Source organism: Octopus bimaculoides, chromosome 28, assembly GCF_046866305.1.
Source record: "Octopus bimaculoides isolate indiv1 chromosome 28, ASM4686630v1, whole genome shotgun sequence".
In the NCBI taxonomy this organism is placed as follows: Eukaryota; Metazoa; Mollusca; class Cephalopoda; order Octopoda; family Octopodidae; genus Octopus; species Octopus bimaculoides.
In genome coordinates this window covers 2,340,482-2,355,069 of record NC_142955.1, presented here as the reverse complement: position 1 = coordinate 2,355,069, position 14,588 = coordinate 2,340,482, and the positions used below count along the sequence as shown (strand labels likewise).

At 36.8% G+C, this 14,588-nt stretch overlaps 1 protein-coding gene across 1 annotated transcript in view; it reads right to left on the bottom strand.

The window, feature by feature from the left end:
• Positions 1-12,148: 12,148 nt before the first annotated feature.
• The window catches only part of LOC149130443 (uncharacterized), a 25,081-nt gene continuing 22,641 nt past the window's right edge, over positions 12,149-14,588 (bottom strand). Inside the window, exon 5 of the mRNA XM_089344280.1 lies at positions 12,149-12,222. Within this exon, the coding sequence (XP_089200406.1) occupies positions 12,208-12,222 (15 nt within the window). The 3' untranslated portion in view covers positions 12,149-12,207. The remainder of the gene's footprint in view (positions 12,223-14,588) is intronic.

Here is a 14,588-nt window from a genome sequence, read left to right as displayed (position 1 = left end):
TCCAGCTTTTCCCATATTCTATTAAGGATTAGGGTTAGGGTTTAAAGTTAGGGGAGGTGAATGTTTTTTCAGTATTCAATGATTATTTTTCACTTTTATATTCAACTTATCTGCAATTTTCTTTTTGTATTACATGAATAACCCCGCTCCTTTTACAGCAAGTAGCACGCGTCCGAGCATCTCATTGTTTACCTCTGTGTTAAAATCAACTAGTAGCGCGAATCCGCACGTCTCATCATTTGCCTTGTGAGCTAAAATTGACTACTTACAACTAATGCGCGTGCACGCGCAAATTTGTGACATGCGCACTCTCAGAACTCAGGTCTACACTTCTCCTGTAGTACCCAAAATTTTTACAAACAAGGTGAAGTTTTCTAACTTGGGTATCAAAACAAACAAATGTTCAATAATAATAACTTTTATTATTATGAGGATCGACTGGAAAGTTAACAGGCTGACCAATATATTCTCATAGAATGTGACCAAATGAAGTTCATTTTTAGATATTAGGAAATTTTAAAATTAAGCAAAAATTTTCAAATTTGATATATTGGTGTAATTTTTCCCGTTCAATCTGATGCTATTCACTTATTCCAGAAAAACTTTAGAAAACTGTAACAGAGGTTTAAAGTTTGATCATTTTCCCCTCCATCACAGAACAGGATGTGGAAGCTGGCATTTTGTACAAGGTGACATTACAATGTTAAAACATTCAACGATGGAAGTTTTAATAAAGTTTTGTGAAATGTTGGATAAACATACTGTTGGTTTAGTTCATGTGAACAATACACATTTTTGAAATGGGAATAAAATTGACGCAATTGAAAAGTGAAAATCAAACAGAAAGGATCATCTGCATACTTCTTTCAGCGATTCATTGCTTCGATTGCCTTGGAAAAGAAGCTATCCTGTTAGTTAAACAAGTTTTCAACAGCTGATAAGACATCATCACTATGATATTGGTTCCAAACCGAGGATTTTTTTTATATATATGTAGGGAATATAGATAATAAGATGAGGTCAAATCACTAAAGTAGGGAGGGTGGCTTAGCAGTCCAAAGCCAATCACACACAGCAGCCATCGAAACCAATTACTTGTGCACTGGAGTATTTGTTTCTATGAAAGAAAAACATACTCAACAGTTTTCCTTGCGTTTGGCCTTGATAACCTTTCACAACTGCCTTAGAAAGGTGGCACAGTACAGCACTCTCCATTGATAGTGAGAGCCTTTTGAAAGTAGTCAATAAACACGATGCTTTTTGCAATCCAAAATACTGAGGCCATCACCTTCCCTGCAGATTAAACGATCTTGATGACCTTCTTTAGAGTAAGTGTTGAAGAGTGTCTCCACTGTTAGATTATCTCTTATTCTCTAACTCAAAATGATAAACCCAGCACATTTAAGGAAACTGGATTTGCCTCAAGCAATGTCAGATATCATCGAAATGTGATCAGCCTGGTGCCCTTTTAATCAGGTGTCAGAAGAAGCAACACCCACCAAGCAGAAACTTTCATCATGCCAAATTTATTGTGCAGAATATTCGCAGCTCTCACACGTGATATGCTAATAACACTGGCAATTTTTTTTTTTTTCTCCGGTGGAGGCAGTTGCAGACTGTTCAGATCATTAGTCTTCTCAAAATTATCTCTGCTCAAATCACTTAATCAGTTTTGCACTGTTGATAAAACTGGAGCATCATCCTCCGATATATCAACATGTTCTTGGGGACTAAATCCTTTTTCTACAGGTACTTGATAACAGCATGATGCCAAATTTTGTTCATCTTGAAGAGAAGTCACTAATAGTTACTTTTGAAGTTTTCTCTGAACATTCAAATGTCAGTTTACCAAGAAATAATGAAGCTATAAGAAGTGTTAAAATGGAAGTAAGCCGAGTTTTTGCATCACTCCATAATTCACACGTATATGAAAAAAACTGTATCAACATATTCCAAAAGTTTTCCTACGCTCACACGTTTTGTTAATGAGACGTTTCATGAGGATGTGCAAAGTGTTTTCATCGTATATTTTTTTATGTTCATGCATTATGGCACAATGTGTAAGACGGTGCTGTGTCATTGTGGTATGGAGCCAGGTCTTCAAACGGCGAAGTGCATTGAATGTTCTTTCGCTTGATGCAACAGATACAGGTGAAGACAAGTCAAGCTGCATTAACGCCAATACTTGTGGCATACTAGAATGAAGAATAGCATCAGACGCTCTCCATTTTCAACTATGTCATTAAAGGATTTAGGCAAAGTTTCCCTTTCCGTCCATAGGCTAGCAAGAAGTTTGATTTGAGATGACAGTAAGAGCAAATCAAAAGAAGCAGGTAGATGTGCATCTTCAAAGTTAAATACTCCACAAGTGACTGCTGACAACAGCAACTCCCCTGGCTCAGAGCATACACATATTCCCTGTTGCTGAAACCGGCGAGTCAATTCATTTTCGATGACAGCCACTATAGAGAAAAATTGCCGACGCCAGTCATCGGTGACAGAAAGAGCAACTTCTTCAGTAGTTGTTGTGTGCCTAAAGCACAGTGGTGTATTTTTAGATCGCGAAATGTTAGGCATTTTCACTAAGTCAGAAGAGGATACTTCATCAAAATATTTTTCAAAAACCTTCTCACTTCTCATTTTTGAAAGAGAGTTTTTCAACTTTTCAATCAATTTCAAGCAATCACCGTCTGTCGTGCCTAGACGCTGTAAGCTACGTGCCACTGGCTCACATACCCCAAATACCATCTGATTTTAAGTATACTACGCAAGCACCTGTTGATGAATGATTGTATTTGCTTATTTGACTTGACTGTTGTTTGCCATGTCTCAGCCCCATACAATAATAAAACCGCTTTTACGTTAGTGTTAAAAATTCTTATTTTGTTCTTTATTGAAATTACACTTGCTCTCCATATGAATCAAGTTTCGATTAGGGAGCAAATATTTAAGAAAAAGTGGAAGTGGATTGGTAGCACAATTAGAAAGGACACACCAAATGCAGCGAAAAGTGCTTTACGGTGGAATCCGGATGGATATAGAAAGAGGGGTAGGCCTAAGAACTCGTGGCGTAGATCAACACAAAAGGAACTAGAGAAAGGGGGACATTCATGGCAGAGTATAAGTACAGAAGCGAAAAATTATGCGACATGGAATTCAATTATAAGTGGCCTATACTCCGCATTGGAAGGTTAAGGGCAAGAAAGAAAGAAGAAGAATAAATATAAATTAATATAATTTTTCTGGTAGAATTATGATGTAAGCACATGCTAAAACCCCTTGTAACCTTTTTATTTTTGCGAATTTTTACAAAATTTCTTTGATTCTGTCTTCTGCATAATGGAATTGATACAATTATGCAAAAACAAAAAAAAAATTATTTTTTAAATTTCAGCATATCTTCGTGATTGTGTCCCAAAGATTTGTGTCTTCATAACCTTGAGAAAATTAAATATTTCTTAATGAAATTTTCTACAACTGTGCTTCAGATCATGTAGATTCCGATTAAATTGAAATTTATTGTGAAAACCGTTTGTCCGTAAAGGAGTTTTAGAAAATTCATACCATTTGATATTTTGATAGTGGGTGCTTTTACGTGCCACCGGCACGAGGGCCAGTCAGGCAGTACTGGCAACGGCCACGCTCAAAATGTTGTATTTTATGTGCCACCCGCACAAGAGCCAGTCCAGAGCCAGTTTATTGTGATATCAACATGTGTCGATGGCAGTCAAACACACTGGTTATTACGTCTGATTATAAATGCCAACTGTTGACATTAAAAGTGGAATTTCCATTGTTGTTGGTAACTTACCAGACAAGAAATAGATATCTTTGTTTTGCTTCTTTGTCGGATGATCGACTGGTGTGTAGTACAGTTGGAAATAAGCATTTATTGTATGTCATTGATATTAATGAAATAAATTCGAGTGTGAAGGAAATAAAACAAATAGACATACCCGAGACTTTATTAATGAGAGATAGACATGGAAATTATAATGATATCCTTGATACTACAGTTACTGCTGATGATGTTATCATTGTGAACAATAAAAAAATTCATCATTTTCTTCGACAGTGTTGGGCAATATTTACATTCAGTCAGACACTATATGTGGTACATCAGGGACTACAACAACATGACTATAGATGACTGTTATCTGTACATTAATAGTCATTGGGATCGAGATGGTTTCTACATTAAATATCAGAATGTTGTGTGTTTGACACTGACTGGTGAATACGACAGAATATTTTTAAATCAAAGAATTTATAAAGATGAAGTAGGTTTCTCCAGTATAAACTGTAAAGGATCAAGGTTTGTTGGAAGTGCCAGGAGGAGACAGAGAAGGAATGAATTGTATGTTGAAAGGTTGTTTATGGTGAATCGAGAAAGCTTCCCGGTTGCTCGTTTACAAACAGACGAATTTGCTGTTCAAGTAAAAGATTTTGATATTTCTGATGAAGGAAAGACAGTTGTGTGTGAAAAAGCCAATAATGGAAATGTTAAAATATTTGATGAAGACGGGGAGCTGCTATGTCACAGAAATGTGGCAAGTTTAGTTGGTGGTGTGTGTTTTACACAAGGAAAACACATAATGGCCACGGTTCCTAAAAGAAAAGAAATATTTCAACTGAATGGAGAAGATTTGAAGACCTCTAAAGTTTGGTCAAGTCTCATCCCTTATGGTGTAATATGGAGAAAAGTGGGGGGTATTTACTGGTGTCAACATATTGAATTGATTGAATGTCATTGCATAAAGATTGATGGGGACCAAGTGAAGATTCTGGAATCTGTGTCGTTATTAAATCTTGATTCTGGTCTTTGTTTCCCTTCCATTACATCTCGGACAAACAAGGAAATATTCAGTAATGAATTAATTAATAAATTGGAATACAGAGGAGGAGATGGAGATGGAGGAAGAAGAAAAATTGGTAAAGGTAGATTAAAGGTGAGATGTGGTAATTACATATCAGAGATTAATAATTCAGGAATTGATGAAATATCAGTGAGGAGACTTCCATATAGAACAGCAATGGTCCCTTTTTCCATTCCTGCATTCGAGGAACCTGTTAATTATGAATATCTGGACAATAGAGATTATAACAGTAGACTAATTAAGTTGGATGGCAATGTCAGTGTGTTGATGTTTAGAGAAAGTCTCACATTAATCAGAACAACAACAGGTGACATACTTCAACACAAACAACTACCACAACAACAACCACTAGACATATGTCGGTGGACAGATCAATGTTTCATTGTCATCTTTGATAAAGAAATGATGTTCTTCTCCAGAGACCTCTATTGTTTAAAAACCATTGACCTGGAGAAATCCTATAAAAAGATTTATAAATACAATGGCAATCAACTTGTGTGTGGTGGTGGTGGTTATATGGAAGACATGCTATACTGTTATTATGTAGATGTGGTTGATATTGATAGTGGGACATGTAAATACAGTCGTGAAGTGTGTTCAGGGCAAGTTGAGGTAGAGATAATGGAAGAAGAGGTGTTGGTGTTGGATATCGTAGTGACATCTGGTGGTGATATTGTAGTTGGGCAGGGAGAGAGAGGGTCATGGGACAGCGGTAGTCCTTATGAAATCTCTTGGTACAGGGAATGTTTGGTCAGGAGCATAAGACTACCAGCATATTCTTATTTTAATACTTACAGACCTTATCTAACCACCCATGGTGAATGTGTTTATATAGCAGACATAGATAATAATATTTACCAAATACCTGGATATATTGAACATGAAACATCTAAAGATATCAAACAGTATTTACTCCTTCATGGTTTCAATAATGAAGTTTACAGAGTTCTTGGTTTGGATGTTTCAGAAAATTCTTTGATGGTTTTTGGAATCATTCCAGGACGTCAATCTTTTGCTTTCTTTCGTTTTGACAAATAAATATCCTCATAAACATTAAACTTTGCTGTTATTCTTGTCAATTATTATCATTACTGTGTTCACCTCGGAATTGAACCTGCATCTCATATGACTTTCTGCACGCTAACAATTATTGTTGTAACATTTTCCAATACAAACACACACATCCTCACCTCTGTCATTCTCTTGGTATATACACCATCATCATCACCACCATTATCATTTTAATGTCTGTTGTCCAAGCTGGCATGGGTTGGGAGTTTTGACCAGGACTGGCAAACTGGAAGGCTGCACCAGGCTCCAGTCTGATTTAGAATGGCTTTCTTCAGCTGGATGCCTTTTCTAATGCCAACCACTCCGAAAGTGTAATAGCATGGGTTCTGTTTGTGTGACACTGGTATCTTCCTTGACTGCCGTTTTATTTGTCTTGATGGGGTCTTCTCAAGCACAGCATACTGCCAAATCGACTCAGATCTTGTCTCCACGAGGCCCAAAGTTCGAAAGATGCTTTTCATGCCACTGGGCACAGGTGCCATTTGCGTGACACCTGTATCATCCCTTCCTGCAAAGCAAATAAAATAAAATTTGGGATTTTTTGCAGAGAGTGAAAGTGTTAACAAGAACAGGACATTTAGAACAAGACTGTCTTGTTTTCACTGTCCTGTTCTTGTTAATACTTTCACCCTCCGCAAAAAATTCCAAGTTTTATTTAATCTGCTTTGCGGGAAGGACTGTTCCAACGAAGTCGCATATTGTCCTTGCCTTCAAAATGTGGAATAGATGTATATATATTTAATTATATACATATATATACATATATATACATATATATATATATATATATATATATATGGCGTGGTTGCATAGTAAGAAGCTTGCTTCCCAACCACATGGTTCTGTCCCACTGCATGGCACCCTGGTCAAGTGTCTTCTACTATAGTCTCAGGCTGACCAAACCATGGGAGTGAAACTGAAAGAAGCCCATCATATATATATATATATATATATATATATATATATATATACACACACACACATATATATATATATATATATATATATATGTGTGTGTTTGTGTGTCTGTGTTTGTCCCCTACCAACACCTGACAACTGATGTCTGTGTGTCTATGTCCCCGTAACTTAGTGGTTTGGCAAAAGAGGCTGATAGAATAAGTACTAGGCTTACAAAGAAGAAGTCCTGGGGTCAATTTAGCTGACTAAATGTGGTGCTCCAGCATGGCCGCAGACAAATGACTGAAATAAATAAAAGAATAAAAGAACATACTTCACACACACATGTACACATACATACATATACGTATACACGTATATGTATATATATGCATATGTATGTATGTGGCTGTGTATGTATGTTTGTATTATGTATGTATGTGTGTGCATGTGGCACATTAGAAAATCATTCGAGCGAGATCGTTGCCAGTGCCGCTGGACTGGCTCCCGTGCAGGTGGCACGTAAAAGCACCCACTACACTCTCGGAGTGGTTGGCGTTAGGAAGGGCATCCAGCTGTAGAAACTCTGCCAGATCAGATTGGAGCCTGGTGTAGTCATCTGGTTCACCAGTCCTCAGTCAAATCGTCCAACCCATGCTAGCATGGAAAGCGGACGTTAAACGATGATGATGATAATGATGTGTATGTATGTATGTGTGTGTGTGTGTGTGTATAAATCGAAGCGAAAACTAAAGACATGAATTGTTGATAATCGGCAAGAGTTAATTACTTGACCTCATGTCTTAATAGTTGTCTACTAATTTCTATTCGACACTATTAATTTGCTTTAGTATACTAATTAAAATATAAAATATTTAACATAAAACAGAAAATATTTCGAAAGACAAACATCTTCCAATTTTACCTGTCAATCAAGGTAGGTAACTCCTATGATGTATTGCAGAGTAGTTCCCCTTGTACGATGTATTTATTCTTTTTCGCTTTTACTTGTTTCAGTCATTTCACTGCGGCCTTGCTGGAACATCGCCTTTAGTCGAGCAAATCGACCCCAGGATTTATTCATTGTCAGCCTAGTACTTATTCTATCGGTCTCTTTTGCCGAACTGCTAGGTACACACCAGCTTTGGTCGGCCCGAGGCTATAGTAGAAATGCACTTGGCCAAGGTGTCACACAGTGGGACTGAACCCGGAACCATGTGGTTGGGAAGCAAGCTACTTACCACACAGCCACTCCTGCGCGTAGGAGTATAGGAAACGATTTTAAAAATTTTTCTTTCAGTGCAATTTGAACAATGTGGTATTCGGCTCACAATCACATAGTCATGGGTTCAATTCCCGGCTCTGCTTTGTGTCCTTGAGCAAGACACTTTATTTCACGTTGATCCAGACCATTCAACTGGCAACAATGAGTTGTACCTGTAATTTACAAAGGGCCAGCCTTGTCACACTGTGTCATCCTGAATATCCCTGACAACTATATTAGGGGTACGTGTGTCTGTGAAGCACTCAGCCACTTGTACAAGGGACACACACACACACACACATGAGGGGATGCTGAGAAATTTAGGGCTTTAAGGGTATTGTGAAGGGCCTGGCTGGAAGCCCAACCTTCGAAGTTCTGCAGAGCTTAGAAAAACTGAAGGGCCTCTGCAATAAATGTGTGAATCTGAGAGGAGAATATGTTGAATAATTCATCCGTTACGTCCTTATTGCGTTTTTATATATATATATATATATATATATATATATGTATGTATGTATGTATGTATGTATGTATATAAACGACAGGCTTCTTTCAGTTTCTGTCTACGAAATCCACTCGTAAGAAGACGCTTGCCCAAGGTGCAATGCAGTGGGACTGAACCCAGAACCATCTGGTTTGAGAAACAAATGCATTGCCACACCTACATCTGTAACAGAAAATCATAAAATAACAACAAAAAACTCAAATTTTGTTTCAAGAATTTTTAATGGATTGAAGTTTGTTAACAAATTTAATTAATTAAAAAAAAAAATGTGTGTAGCACCTACACACATTTTTTTTCAATTAATGTTTTTTAATTAATTTAAAAAAATTTATTTATCTTTGATAATGATTGATTAATCCATTTACAATTCTTAAAACATATCATACTATACCATATATAATTATATATATGTTTATACAGGGTGACCCCCAAAAAACAGAACCTACAAATCTTTGAATAAAACTGCTTCGACGCAGAGGGATAGATCGAGATGAACAGGGGTCCCAGCAAGACGGAGGCTACCCACCAAGCATCAAATGACCCCCTATCCTGGCTGAGAGAGCGATTTCAGGAGAGAGTGACTGGCAGGAAGTGTGATGCTGAGTGGGCACCACATTCACCGGACTTGAACCCCTGCCTCCAGATTTTTATCTGTGGTTGGTATCTCAAGGATAATGCTTACTGGAACAACCCTCAAATGATTGGTGAACTGAAAGTAGGAATCACAGCAGAAATCAGGGAAATCCCCAAAGAGGAATCTGTTTCAGTAATTGACAATTTTGCATGACATATATGCAAGTGTAGGCACAAGAGTGGCTGTGTGGTAAGTAGCTTGCTTACCAACCACATGGTTCCGGGTTCAGTCCCACTGCGGGGCACCTTGGACAAGTGCCTTCTACTATAGCCTCAGGCCGACCAAAGCCTTGGGAGTGGATTTGGTAGACGGAAACTGAAAGAAGCTCGTCGTATATGTATATATATATATATATATATATATATATATATTTGTGTGTCTGTGTTTGTCCCTCCAACATCGCTTGACAACCGACGCTGGTGTGTTTACGTCCCCGTAACTTATCGGTTTGGCAAAAGAGACTGATGGAATAAGTACTAGGCTTACTAAGAATAAGTCCTGGAGTCGATATGCTCGACTAAAGGCGGTGCTCCAGCATGGCCGCAGTCAAATGACTGAAACAAGTAAAAGAGTGTTTGTGTGATGAATGCCATTTGGAGCGTATTTTGAAAAGAACTTTTTTTCATTTTCACTCTAGGCACAAGGCCTGAAATTTTGGGGGAGGAGGCCTGTCAATTAGATCGACCCCAGTACACAACTGGTTCTTAATTTTTGGGGGTCACCCTGTATATACAGTATATATATATGCTTATAGAATGAATATCAACTGAAGAAAAATAAAGAATATGATTTTATTCAACAGATGTGAATTAATATAATTTGAAACAGATTATGATTAATTATTGTTAATTGATTCATTAGGAAAAGAAAAATACTATTTTTAAAACACCATATAAATTAACCAACACCAAACACAGGAGTTTACTCAGTACAGGGTACAGAATATTGTACTCTCATACAGAATGTTCCCAGAATTCTGGAAGCCGATAAGAGGTCCAATACTCCATCATATGTGTGTGTGTGTGTGTGTGTGTTTGCGCAGTATATAAAAAAATGTAGATATATTGCATGAGCGTGTGTATATATATATATATATATATAAACACACTTGCAATTTATACTTTTTTCATCAGTCATTGATTAATTGTTTACAAAAATGTGCATGTTAAAGTTTTTCACAAACCATAAGTTATTAATTAATTAATTAATTAGGTATAAATCTTTTAAAAGTAAAATAAACACAGGTCTGATGGAAGGAAGTTGAAGTGTGAGCACTTTACACTGTTTTCAGTTTTTTAGACACCCTTCTCTATTTTTCTAAATCTGGCAACCAGTGAAAAGTGCTTACACAAAATCTTCCTCCCATCAGACTTGTGTATATTTCCCTTTTAAAAGATTTATCGTCAAATACGAATTTTTAATTGAAGAAAACCTCATTTTCATAAACTGATATCATCTGGAAATTTTTCTAAAAACATTATTTGTATGTATTTAATTATATAAATATATAACCTTCGATGCTAATAAATTATTATTATTCCTGAACATTGTCCTTATACCTAAAACAGATTGCTTGAGGCTTACTGACTTCCTACACTTAGATACTTGGATCTTATATACATACATACGGTGGTGCACCAGCATGACCACAGCCACTTGGCTGAAACATAAATAAATAAATAAATACATACATACATACATACATACATATTTACATACATATATATATATATATATATATATATATATATATATATATATATATATATATATATATATATATTACCTCTGTCCATCCAGCCAGCCACCATGATTGACCACTAGCTCCAAAAGTTTTTTTTTATTCTCTATCTGTTTATTTCCTTGTGAAACAAGGTGGGAAAAATAGAGGGAGGTAGTAATATGCTTTATAAAAAAAGCAGCAGAAATATCACCGAAACTGTTACTCAGAGTTTTACATTCCCCGTTTGTCGGCTGTTCGATGGACTGGAACATGAAACTCTGAGTAACAGCTTCTTTGATATTTCCGCTGCTTTTTTATAAAGTTTGTATACATACATGCAGAAATACATATATATATATATATATATATATATATATATATATATATATATATATATATATAAAAGATAATAAGAGTGAAAAAACTACAGAAGGCTTGTGTTACATGGTTAAAGTATATATTTAAATTATGTCAGAAAAATGTTAGAAAAATGTTATAAAATTTTTTTGGTATATAAACATTGTATTTGGAGAATACAATGTTTATATACCAAAAAAATTTTATAACATTTTTCTGACATAATTTAAATATATACTTTAACCATGTAACACAAGCTTTCTGTAGTTTTTTCACTCTTATTATCTTTTATACATCCAACCACGTGCTTTCACATACCAACTTTCTCACCTATATATATATATATATATACTTAATCATATCAAAGGGAAATGGAAATTAATAAAATTTTCACCTCCACGTGGCCTAGCATATAAAAAGTTTAGTACGAAGACTTTGAATTACTCATAAGATACAGTGTATATTTAAACACATAAGAAGAATCCACTCATGGGATTCCTTACCCTAGAAAGAACAGCTAGGTTCCAGGACCTCAAAATTAGGGATAAAATCCCAATGTCTATATATATATATATATATATATATATATATATATATATACATGTATGCATACACACACACACACACATGTATATATATATACAGACACACCCACACACACACATATAATGTGGTTCAGTAAACTACACTTAGAAACTAAGGCAGTGCTCCAGCATGACCAGTCTAAAGACTGAAGATGAAGATATATGTATATATACATACACACATATGTATATTATTTATATTAGTGTACATGTATAAAAGAATATAGTCATGTATGTATAAAATGTTAATTTGAGAGAATACCTAGGTCACACCATAAAGTTCGTTATCTTCTGATTAATTGCAGAGACACTGGAAAGAGAAAGAGAAAGAAAAAAAAACATGAAATTATGTTATCACAATCATCAACATCACCACCACCACCACCACCACCACCACCACCACACCACTGCCACCACATCCACCATTATCACCACCACCATCACCGTCACCACCACCACCACTACCACCACCACCACCGCCGCCATTATCACCACCACCACCACCATCATCACCATCACCATCACCACCACCACCACTACCACCACCACCACCGCCGTCTTTAGTGATAGGTCTGCTAAACAAAGTCTAACCCGAGACAAAACAATAATACGAAAGATCACATTAGATAATGTAGTCCTGGATACACTGTTTTTCCAAGAATTTATCTAAGGTACTCTTATCACGTCATTCACCTTTATCCAAGGTGCTATTATCACGTCATTCACCTTTATCCAAGGTGCTCTTATCACTTTAGCCAAGGTCCTCTTATTACTTCATTCACATATCACAGTCGGACACCCTCCACCCGCAGACCCGCCCACCCTGCCCCAGCATTTAGATTATTCTGCCAAATGTAAGGCTTTTCTATTCACGTTGTTTGCAGATAATCAGGGATTATCTTATGGCTTCAAGAATAAACAATAGCATCATCGATATCTGAAAGCCACCAGATAATGCAGGGTTAATTCAAAACGATTTCAATAAGGAGGTGTAGGTGTGGCTGTGTGGTAAATAGCTTGCTTACCAACCACATGGTTCCGGGTTCAGTCCCACTGCGTGGCACCTTGGGCAAGTGTCTTCTACTCTAGCCTCGGGCCAACCAAAGCCTTGTGATTGGATTTGGTAGACGGAAACTGAAAGAAGCCCGTCGTATATATGTATATATATATATGTATATATATATATATATATATATATATATATATATATATATATATATATATATATATATATATATATATATATATATATATATATATATACCAATTTGAGCGTGTCCGTTGCCAGTACCGCCTGACTGGCCTTCGTAGGATTTTTGAGGGAGATCATTGCCAGTGCCCCTGGACTGGCTCTTGTGTGTGTGGCACATAAAATACACCATTTTGAGCGTGGCCGTTGCCAGTACCGCCTGACTGGCCTTCGTAGGATTTTCGAGCGAGATTGTTGCCAGTGTCCCTGGACTGGCTCTTGTGTGGGTGGCACATAAAATACACCATTTTGAGCGTGGCCGTTGCCAGTACCGCCTGACTGGCCTTCGTGCCGGTGGCACGTAAAAGCACCCACTACACTCTCTGAGTGGTTGGCGTTAGGAATGGCATCCAGCTGTAGAAACTCTGCCAAATCAGATTGGAGGCTGGTGTTGCCATCCGGTTTCACCAGTTCTCAGTCAAATCGTCCAACCCATGCTAGCATGGAAAGCGGACGTTAAACGATGATGATGATGATGTATGTGTGTGTGTATGTTTGTGTCTGTGTTTGTCCCCCTAACATCACTTGACAACCGATGCTGGTGTGTTTAGGTCCCCGTAACTTAGCGGTTCGGCAAAAGGAGACCGATAGAATAAGTACTAGGCTTACAAAGAATAAGTCCTGGGGTCGATTTGCTCAACTAAAAAGCGGTGCTCCAGCATGGCTGCAGTCAAATGACTGAAACAAGTAAAAGAGTAAAAGAGTATAACTAAAAAGCTACTTTAATCCTCTAGCATTCAGGCCAAATGTAATCCTTATTTACTGAAATCGCTTTGAGTTAATCCTGTGTTATCTCAAAGCTTAGAGATTTCATTGACGTGATTGTTTATTTTTAGAATGACATTGTAGGGTAGGTGTGAGATGACGGATCTGGTCAGTTTGAATATAAAAACAGATAGAATGTCCATAAGGCTTGTTTAGATGCTGAGAGAGTTAAAACTGTGACTGGTGGCTTTCAGATTTCAATGATGTGATTGTTTATTTATAGAATGACATTGTAGGGTAGGTGTGAGAGGACGGATCTGGCCAAATTTGAACATGAAATTGGTAGAATATTTAGGCTGGAAATGGCTGGCTTAATCCTCTAGCATTCAAATTCCTTTGCCAAATGTATTCCTTATTTATTGAAATCGTTTTGAATTAATCAGAGTTTTGATGATGCAACTGTTTGTTCTTAGAAATGACATTGCAGGGTAAGTGTGAGGGGCCTGATCTGGACAGTTTGAATGTGGAAGGGTTAGAGCAAAATAATAATAAAAAAAAAGAACAGATATGTAAACTACAAATTCAAGTTAATTGGTCGAAAAAGAAGATGAATACACCACCACCACCACCACCACCATCATCATCATCATCATCTTTTAGTGTCTGTTTTTCAACCAAAGTTAAAATGGTTTGACTGGGGCTGGTAAGCTGGAACAATGCAC